The sequence below is a fragment of the Temnothorax nylanderi genome, unplaced genomic scaffold (genome assembly GCF_030848795.1).
Source record: "Temnothorax nylanderi isolate EJ_2023f unplaced genomic scaffold, tnyl_v1.0 TNYL_tig0666_pilon, whole genome shotgun sequence".
In the NCBI taxonomy this organism is placed as follows: domain Eukaryota; kingdom Metazoa; phylum Arthropoda; class Insecta; order Hymenoptera; family Formicidae; genus Temnothorax; species Temnothorax nylanderi.
Window position 1 is genome coordinate 9,256 of NW_027249728.1, and position 10,620 is coordinate 19,875.

Sequence of the window (10,620 nt, forward strand, 5' to 3'; positions counted from 1 at the left end):
GCCGCTGCTTCCTCGCGCGCGTCGTATTGTAATTGACGATAAGTCTCCTGCCACTCCGCGTAATAAAACAAAACTCTCGAAACGTACGTCGGACATGTGAGATAATTGTCGGAGAAAGGTTTTCACGAAGATCGTCTTCCCGCAACCGGTGGGTCCACACACGATCAACGTCCAGAGGGATGTTTCCAGCGCACGTCCATTTTGCGAAATGGACTCGAATTCCGCGCGTGACTTCAAAAAGAATAATTTAAGGAGGAGAGGGGCGGGGGAGGGGGAAGGTAATCAACGGTGGCGGCGGCGGCGGCGGCGGCGGCGAACGCGCGCACCAGCGTGCCCCCGCAAACGCTCGCGCGAGCGAACATCACCGCGGCCGTCGATCAGCAGATTCGTGCGCCGCGGTGGGCATAAGCACAGATTTCTGTGGCATAAGCTTATCATCCATGTCTGAGCTTATTACGATTCCGCAGCGAGAGCATCGCGATCGACGAGCTTGTACGCGATGCTCCGAGCGGAGGATAAAAAGTGTGACAGAAAAAATAAGCGCGGGGAAAAGGTTGGGGAAAATTATATGATACACAACTATTTACGCTTTAAATGTGAAAATATTTTATTTTTTCAGAGATTTTCTGAGGAAAGAAAACATAAATTTTTAAAAATTTTATATTTAAACACACAGAATATATTTACATATTGCTACATTATATTTTTAGTTACATATGTACAAAAATCCTTTTACACTTACAACTATTTTTATAAAATTAAAAACTATTTACAATATAATATGACCCGCGGAAAAGAGTTAAATATGTTTTAAATATGGTTTATATTAGTCATTTATATGAACGAAATTAAACTCAAATAAAAACCAAATATTGAATATAAAAGTAGTTAAATTTAAATATGTTCCAAATTTGGATCGAAATTAAATTTAAATAAGATCTTGCTATTGGATTTAACTTGTCCAGGCGCATATATGGATCATATTAATATTTAATAAGCATCTAACCATCCTGAGTTCAAATTTTATTTGTATTTGAAACAAATAAAATTTTAATTAACACCCAAATTAAATTTTTATTTAATTGAAAGTGTTCCCATTGACCCATCATATATTCATATTTAATCAAAAATTGTGATTCATAAGATTTTAATAAACCTGCGAGTTATGTTAGTCTTGCGTTGTAGTCTGTTAGGTTATAGGTTTATTATTGAATTTTGTCATTATCAACCACAAATCTGCATGTTTAATTATGTTAATTATTTTATACTGTCTACATCGTACATATATTTTATAATTTCAGTTTTAGTTATGTAAGTCATTGGCTTCCCACATAGCATGCATATCAAAAAAACGTCCAGAAGATATCCCGAAGATATATTTAGGAGATAGGATATCTTCTCGGGATATCTTCGGGACGTCTTTTTGATATGCATGCTATGTGGGTTTTTAATCATTTTAAATATATATGTATCGAAAAACAGGCAAATTATGTATTGTCTGTTAAGACATGGATATTTCATCATTTCGATATCGATTTAAAGCTATTTTGATTTGCCTGTCAAATATATAATAACATTGCCATTATATAGAATGCAATATGAATAAAAAATTATATTGTATTGGCAGACATGGATAATGTAAATATTTTATAATTTGAGCATTATAATAATTGCGTTACAATATTAATTTTTTTAGGCTTCCATTTCCATTAAATAGTTACTTTATAACTGTAAAAGTCACAACAAAATTCCTGTTTGTAATTTGACAATTTTGAAAATTAAAATATTATATAATAGGTACATTTTCAGTACTACATCCGCTCATTTATTAAACAAGAAGTTAAATTAAGCAACTAATTAAATTATTAATATTAAATATTAATACAATAAGATATTTGTATTTACATTTATCAAAATAAAAAATAAGTTCAATTATGAAAATAAATATTAATAATTGGACTTATTAAAAATTAAATAATTTGTTTAGATATTGCGCTCGAATTCTTTTCGCGTTTTACAATGCCCGATCGTTTCACATTAGATGGCGCGACGCGCGAGTCGCCACTCTCAAAGAGCCCCCGCCTCCTTCCTCACTCGTTAGGTGTCATGGCCGCACTTGCTTGCGTTTCTTCGAACGTGTCGAGTCCGTTATTTCTTTCTTGACGGATTGATCGTTGCGGCGCGTGTTCTGGAGACTAACCGAGCGAGAGTCGGATCACCAGGGACAGCTCACTGCCAGGAAAGGGAGAGCTGCGGCAGCTAGCGTCCGAGAGGGAGGATCGAGGCGAGGAATCCGGTTCAGCGAGCGGAGTCCTGGAGGTTGGTTAGTTCTCGGTGCGAGGCAGGCGGCGCGGCAGGGGGAAAGCATATAGGTTAGATTTTCGTCGCGTGAAATAAACGAATTTTAGCAAATAAATGTGTGGAATGCATTTAATTGCTGTTTCTTAAGGTTTAAAAAGAGTTGTTTGTACAATTGAAACCCAAATACGTTATTATCCACATTGAAATGTGGAAATAATAAATGTGGTCCTGTTTTTTTTATTTTTACAATTTCTTGATAACTATAAAGACGTATCATTTCAGTCTTCGAGAAAGTTTTTCCTAAATATGTAAAGAGTTATTTGCACCTATTTTCACTAAATTCTTATCATTTTTAATATGCTTTCGAGAGTTACATTACAGGTTAGGTAACATTTTTGCTGTGTCGCCCGTGTATAAGAGAGAGACAAGAGTATAACTTCAATAATTAATTACTCGACAACCATGCAGACGATTATCTTCAACTTTGGCATATATGGACGACAGATTCCCATAGACGAATATTCTCCATTGAACTAATTCTTATCAAATTGATTTGACTAACCACCCTCCTTAAGAGATTCTCATTGGGACGCCATATTTGTTACTTTCATTTGAGGGTTCATATTTTTAAGGTTTATACCGTCATTTTTTGAGGATTAATCATTAATTGAAGGTTAACTATCACTTGAAGGTTAACCATCATCCGAAGAAAAACTCTTAAAGTTGGGTGTGATTTCGGACCGCCAATTGAAGATTAACCTTCAAATGATGGTTAATCTTCAATTGGTCCAAAATCACACCCAACTTTAAGAGTTTTTCTATGGTGTTTTTTTAACGGTTAACACCAAAAGTTGAGTGTATTTTTCCATAAGGGTTCAGTTTGATTAAGTATATAAAAAATGTCTCTATTTTTATTCTTTTGAGCTAGCAAATTGTATTCTTGGTTTTTATGGTGATTAATATTTTGTGCAACTGCATCAATCTTTTTGTTGCTAGCGATTAATATTTGTTTTTATGTATTCGATTACTGCGCAAGTGTTGCGCATTTCGTTAATTTTATCAGAAGTTTACTTATCTTCTTTTTGTACCACTTCTCTAATCCCATTATTATCCTAATTAGCAGACAATGTTTTTTAAACGTTTGAAAAATATTTGAAAATCAGTTTTAAACACATATTACAAAACGTTTGAAAAACATTGCCTGTTGATTGAAACCGCAAAATTTCGGCAAGCTACAACAGGGGCTGGATTTTGAATTTATTCGCAAGAGAAAGGTATGCGCAAATTCTACTCTTACAGAAAAGTTGCAAGTTGATCGCATGGCTTTTAGTTAATCAACTTGCAACTTTTTTATAAGAGCAGAATTTCCGCATATGTTTTTCTTGCGAATAAATTCAAGGATCCAGCCCCAGGTGCGCGCGCGCTGTGCCTTAAAAGCCTCATTAAGAACGTATAAAAGTCTTATTTGAATTTAATTAAATTTAAATTAGATTTAGAACTTATTAAGAACATATAAAGGTCTTATTTAAATTCAACATATTAAGAACATATAAAAGTTTTATTTGAATTTAATGAAATTTGAATAAAATGTACAACTTATTAATTTCATATATGGTTTCAATAAGATTAATATTTAAATTGAATATATCAGCTAATTAAATCCTTATTAAGCCAAATTAAATACGAATATTTTGATGATGAAATGATACTGTAAGAAGTACGTATATATACTTTGTATACTACGAAACATACGTACGAGTATACACGTCGATTAAGAATATACGACATGTATTCATATGTTCGAGATTTTTAATCGAAATGTATATCGGCATTTCTTCTTATATTCTTAATTAAGTTTTATATATAGAACAAATATGAGCCATATTAATGCAGTTATTCAGCATTAATTTAAATCAAATAAAATTTAAATGGAGATTTTATTAAGGTCCATATAAAGTTCATATTTAACTGTTTTCCGCGGGGAGAACATTTTTTTTACCCTAATGTGGCAGAAAACTCGTTAGCCTAACTTAACAATAAAGAAGAAGAAGGAGAAAAATTTATTCACTCCACGTAACCGTACGGAAGTGAATAACGATTATTTAGATAAATCTACGTTTTACCAATACCGGTGCACACGTTTTCGTCTCTTCGCGAGTTATAATTTCGTGAAACGCGGTGCGCCGAATTGCACTAAAACGCAGATTTATTGCCATCCCCGCCGACAACGTTCCTTCTCCTCCTCTCTCTTCCTCTCCTCTACCCTCTCTCTCTCTCTCTCTCTTTGTATTATTAAGTTTTTAATACTATTGAAATTTACAACTAAAGAATTCCTATAATTTAAAGTAATACCTTTTACTTTTGTTACGTACGGAAATTTTATATTTTCGACGACGCACGTTAGAAGTTAGATTAACCACTCCTCTTAAGGTGCCTTTTCATACGCAGCACGCTGCGGCAGCAAAATGTCACGTGATTCAAATTTTCTAGAACTGCTTTTGCTGCATTCGCTGCTCATGAAAAGGAATAGCGGCAGCAGCATATTTAATCTTAACCTAAAATATGTTTTTTTTGGTTGCGGTTTAAAATTAATTTTAACAGTCTGATAATGTCATACAATCAACATCAATTATATGAGTGGCACAGAAAATGTGAGCAAATAATTCAAAAATATAATGTGGAAAACTTAAGAAGGCAAAAAATTGTGATTACGGCGACTGTTGGTGCAGTTATAGCTTGGGCAACTGAAAATTTAAAGAAAAAGCGACGTTATAAAAAGAAACGTACTTGGATAACCGAATTTTTTGAACAACGTCGACGATATGGGTTTTACTATACGGCTTTACCTATATTAAAGTTAGAAGATTTACGCTTTCGAAATTATTTTCGAATGAGTACTATACAATTTGAAGAATTATTGGAATTAGTTGCCCCAAAGATTACTCGACAATATGCTATTCGTGAACCAATTGAAGCAGGACAACGCTTATCAATATGTTTAAGGTATACATATAATATAATGAAATAAATATTCTTTTTAAGTTATGTTGCTAATCTTTCTATTTTTATTGTAGATATTTAGCAAGTGGAGATAGCATGACATCTATGTCATACCAATACCTTGTAAGTTTAACAGCAGTATCAAAAATCATTTCGGAAACTTGTCAAGCCTTGTGGGAAATCTTATCACCACTTGTATTAGTACAATGTAATGAAAGTGCCTGGAAAGCAATTAGTCATGACTTCAATGAGAAATGGCATTTCCCACATTGCATTAGAGCTATAGATGGAAAGCATGTTATCATACAGGTATGAAATATCATAAAATACTCTCTTTTTAACTGGTATAAATTATGTATGTACATATTTCTATCATATACAATTAAAAATTATGTCTAGAGTTATCCACTTATTATACCAATACCAATACAAAATATTTGAATGCCAAGTTTAATTAATCTATACTTTGCAGAGTCCTGAAAAATCTGGTTCAGCGTACTTCAACTATAAAAAGACCCACAGTATTGTACTCTTAGCTATGTGTGATGCTAATTATCTTTTCACTTACGTTGACATTGGAGCATTCGGTCGTCAAAGCGATGGTGGGATTTTCAAACAGTCTGAAATGGGTCAAAGATTTGCACAAGGGAAAATGAATGTTCCGGCGGCAGATGAAATTTATGAAGGAAGTACTACATATCCATATGTAATAGTTGGAGATGAAGCGTTCCCACTAACTTCATATTTGATGCGTCCATATCCTGGCAGAGGTGAACTAACGACTGAGAAAAAGATTTATAATTATCGATTATCTCGAGCAAGAAGAGTAATCGAAAATGCGTTTGGAATACTTGCTGCACAATGGCGATTTTATAGAAAATCTACTATTGCTAAAGTTGATACTACTGAGAAAATGGTAAAAGCAACAATAGTTTTGCATAATTGGCTTCGTAAGCAAGATTTGTCGAGAAGAGAAACATTTATAACACCTGAAATGGTTGATAGAGAAGGAAATGATGGATCAATAATACCGGGTACTTGGAGAAATATAGTTGCAAGTAATAATTCTGCTTTCCAAGACATTGCTGCTACTTCTACACACACGCATACAAGAGTAGCTGCAGATATTCGAAACAAATTCACTGAGTATTTTTATGAAGAAGGAGCCGTTCCATGGCAATTTTCACGAATTTATCAGTGAAAAAAATGTACTATTAAGCGTAAATGTAATTAATTATTAAGTTGTATAAGCAATATAGAATTAATACTTTTTCTAAGTTTATTTAAGAAATCCAAATGATTAATCAAATCTACTTTATTAAATAAATGAAATCCACTAGTTATAAATATTTTACATTATATATTTTTATAATATGTAACATAGTAATTAATCTAGACTTTTTAAACATAATAAAAAAAATTAAAATACTTTGGTGTAAGCTATTCTTACACTACCCTGCATTGTTTGCATGAAAAAGTAACAAAAGAGGATAATAATAAAAAAATACTTTAGTGTAAGCTATTCTTACAATACTCTGCATTGTTTGCATAAGAGTCATAAAAGATAATAATAATGAAAAAAAAAATACTTTGATACTAGTAATTAATCTAGACTTTTTAAACATAATAAAAAAAATTAAAATACTTTGGTGTAAGCAATAATTACACTACCCTGCATTGTTTGCATGAAAAAGTCACAGAAGATGAGAAAGACGTGATATTTTTTCTCTGAAGAAAGACATCATTTCAAATATAAGGGTGTTTCTTTCTTTCTCTGGCAGCTTCCGAATTTGTGTACCCATTATTAGGAACAGACCATCTACTTCATCTTGCTTTACTAAAGGTGGTAACGCTGGTAATTGAATCGGCTCGGAGATAGCGTTTATTGTTGTAATTGCATCTGCAATTTTGTTGATTGCAACACTTGATTCTGTGCTTTCTGATGACAGGTTTGCTATCAATACAAAATAAGTGATAACTTTTTATATTTTCACAAGGATAAATATTAAAAACACGAAATACTTACAAGATCGATTTTTCTTTGGAATCGGTGGAATGTTTTCTTCATTTTCCTCATCGTTAGAAAGATTTGAAGTTGTTCTTTAATAATATGATTATATCAGTTAAAACATGAATGAAAGCTATATAATGTTAATTCAAAGTTGTAATAATTTTAAAACAATGCAATACTTCTTTCTCAAAGATACATCGCGCAAAAAATCCAACTGATCAAAATGTTTCCATTTTCGCTTTGTAGTAGGTCGTCCTGATCCACTAGGTAATTTTTCTTCCGCCAGTTTACGATAATAAGTATCTCGTAATATCTTCCATTTTTTTGCAGCTTCTTTTGGACTCAAACGTCCTATAAAAATAAATAAAATATATTAGCAAAACATCTAATTATCTTCATCAAAAAGTTTAAACATTTATATTCACAGGTTATTCAATATCACATATTTGTAATACCTTGGAGAGCTTCCGAAACCGCTTTCCATGCTTCACCAGTTATTGCTCTGTTACGTTGTATTAAAGGTAGATTATAATTGTATAATGCTTCTCATTTTGAAACCTCTTCTATAAGCAATTCTTCTAGTTCCGTTGAATCAGAAGAATTATTAACTGAAGAAGGTTCTTCAACCGCACCATGTTCACCTGTATTTTTTTCTGGCTGACTCGATGGCTCATCAAGTACAATGCTTTCTACACCATTATCCATAGCACTTCGTCGCATTATTAATCCATTTTCTATATAAAAAATCATCACATACATTATATACACAGTTATATCATTTATTTTCATCATTTTTCAAGAATCTACAACACACATCATTTTCATTTATATTTACCGCATACTGGATAAAAATATCTGTTTTTATCAGTGAAGTAACGTTCATATCCTTCCAAGCATTTATGATTTGAAATTAATGATTCTTCCGTAATTTCTTCACAAATTCCACAAGTATTAACACGTTTTATCTAACAGAAAAATAAATTAATAGTCAACGCATTTAGATTATATTGTTTATACATCTGCAATTTTTCATTAAACGATTTAAAAAGCAGAAAAGTAATACTACTAAAATTTCTTTATTTAGAGAATAAATTATAAATTTCTAAATTATAAGATTACTTTATAACCAAGCTGAAAAAAATAATAATAATTGCTGTTCATCAATTACGTTTGTGATATTGACAAATTGAGGTTATGAATTTTGCTTACAATTAATTATTCATAAACATTTTCTATACCTCATTGAACGCCATTCTCTCAATACATTCCTTAACATTTGTTGCAAACACTGCACAGGTACGTATGTAAATATTGGTCGCTTTCCTGACTTTAACTTCGAGCGACTGGACGGAATCCGACTTTGCTGCTCTTTGTTCGTTTGGTTGAACTTCAAAACAGAAGAACGAGATGCGGTAAAATGTATTTTGCGTCGGAAGTGTGTCATGTTATAAAAAATTTTCAACCAATCACAGCGAACTGCTGCGGCTGCACACTGCGCATGAAATGGTACCTTTAAACGACGCACGCTAGGCTCGGAATTCCGAGCGAACGCTCAGTTTCCTGTAAATGTTAATCTTATCGGACGACCCTTGGAGGGCTGGGGGCCAGATGGGGCCCAAAACTACGCTTCTAGAATGTTCTAGAAGCTTCTAGAAAACCTCCCCCCTTAAGACGCGATGGAAATGGCGGGAATCTTGCGCGGGAGATTCCGGTCTTTTTCGGGTATAAATAGGGCGGAAAAACGCCGCGGAAAGCAGATAGTTCCGAGCTTCGGCTCCTCCCAGATAGTCCTGAACTTCAGCTCCTTACACATATTCCTTCGGCTCTAGCATTCAATTGCTCAGCCATTCCTTCGGCTCTAGCATTCAATTGCTCAGCCATTCCTTCGGCTCTAGCATTCAATTGCTCCCCTGGCGAAAATAAGAAGCCTTATAGAGCGTTGACAAACGTTTGGTGAGGATTTTCTGAGCGTTTATACGCTTTCAAACGTTGTAAGAACACTTACACAACGCTGTTGGGCTGTAAACGCTTTCGGAACGCTTATCAAACGCTGTATAAAACGTTTCGTGAAAATTCTGTAATGCTAAGCCAACGCTTTTCAGAGAACGCTTAGTGAACGCTGATACAACTTCGTATAGAGAGTTTGCTGTCAGACTTTACAAACGTTTATCAAACGCTTTTCCCAACGCCGTAAGACAAGCGTTTTCCCTTTGCTCAGCAAATGCTCTTCTAATGCGGCGAATTGTAGGGCGTTTGTGCAAACGGTTTGAGAACGCTTAAGAAACGCTTTATCCGGCGCCGTAAGACAAGCGTTTTCCTTCCGTTCAACAAACGTTCTTCTAACAATGCCGCTAGGCAGCGCATCTTTCTCGCATTTAAAATACATCCAGCCGCGAATATAAGCAGACCCTCTGCGAGGCGAAAAGCAGATTTTAACATTTAACGCTCTTTCCGCCGTTTCTTCTAACGACAAGAGTAAACGCCTGTTAAACGCTCAATAGAGGCTGCACGCAGTTTCCAATGATGAAAGCAAACGCTTTCGACTTATTAACAGAGGATCTCTAAATGTTTTAGGCCCGGTCTACAATGGATGTATTGTAGGTCGTAAGTCGTAAGAATTGGCCAATCACAGTTAATTATTCTTCGACCGCAAGAAGAACCCTAAAGCGATGCAATTTCCGCTTTTCAAACGCTTTTCAAATGGATTACTGGCCGTTTTCAAACGCTCAACAAACTCCCGTAAACGCTGTGCAAACGCTGTAAAAATGCTGTGCAAACTTTCAAAACGCTTTACAAACGTCTTTCAAACGCTAAAGCGTTGCAATTTCTGCTTTTTAAACGTTTTACTGACCGATTCTAAACGCTCAACAAACTCCCGCAAACGCTCACGTAAACGCTTAACAAACGCTTATGAAACTTTCTATTTTCGCCAGGGTCAGCCACATAGTCTTAGATCTAAATCATTTTCCTAAATCTCACTCAATTCCTTAAACTCAATCTTGGGACTTAGTCCTGTACTTTTATATTTTAAGACTGCGCCTCACGCATAACTTGTACTAAATTTTAAGAATAAAGGTAAGATAAGTTTGAAAAGGAAAAGCTCGAAATCTGGAATCTCATCTCGTGTTAAAATTCTTAATCGATCACTTCTAAGATTCGACTCGCAGTTGTCGCTGACAAAGTGCGTGGCAATTGGTTTTGAGCGCTGACGAAGAGTGTGGCGAGCAGATACCCTTGCTGCCGAAAGCGTGGCGATTACGGGGTTGATCCTTGGAAATCATAATTAATTCTCAAAAGTGAATTTGGCC

At 34.4% G+C, this 10,620-nt stretch overlaps 2 protein-coding genes across 3 annotated transcripts; one reads left to right on the forward strand and one right to left on the reverse strand.

Annotated features, from left to right (window-relative positions):
- The first annotated feature begins 4,726 nt into the window (after positions 1-4,726).
- LOC139784724 (putative nuclease HARBI1) lies at positions 4,727-6,729 on the forward strand. The gene is made up of 3 exons (XM_071723915.1): positions 4,727-5,304; positions 5,376-5,610; positions 5,774-6,729. The coding sequence occupies exons 1-3, from the start codon at positions 4,910-4,912 to the stop codon at positions 6,500-6,502; spliced, it is 1,359 nt and encodes a 452-aa protein (XP_071580016.1). The 5' UTR covers positions 4,727-4,909; the 3' UTR covers positions 6,503-6,729.
- On the reverse strand, positions 6,601-8,832 carry LOC139784725 (uncharacterized). Of its 2 annotated transcripts, none has more exons than XR_011721657.1 (6): positions 8,551-8,832; positions 8,127-8,277; positions 7,768-8,046; positions 7,492-7,663; positions 7,328-7,401; positions 6,601-7,255 (listed from the first exon to the last, which is right to left on the reverse strand). XR_011721657.1 is itself a non-coding variant. In XM_071723916.1 (6 exons), exons 1-3 carry the CDS (start codon positions 8,563-8,565, stop codon positions 7,859-7,861), a joined length of 333 nt encoding a protein of 110 aa, XP_071580017.1. In that variant the 5' UTR covers positions 8,566-8,831; the 3' UTR covers positions 6,601-7,255; positions 7,328-7,401; positions 7,492-7,663; positions 7,768-7,858. The 2 variants fall into 2 exon arrangements, 1 of the variants encoding a protein (XP_071580017.1); XM_071723916.1 differs by having other exon boundaries at positions 8,148-8,277; positions 8,551-8,831.
- Positions 8,833-10,620: the final 1,788 nt, after the last annotated feature.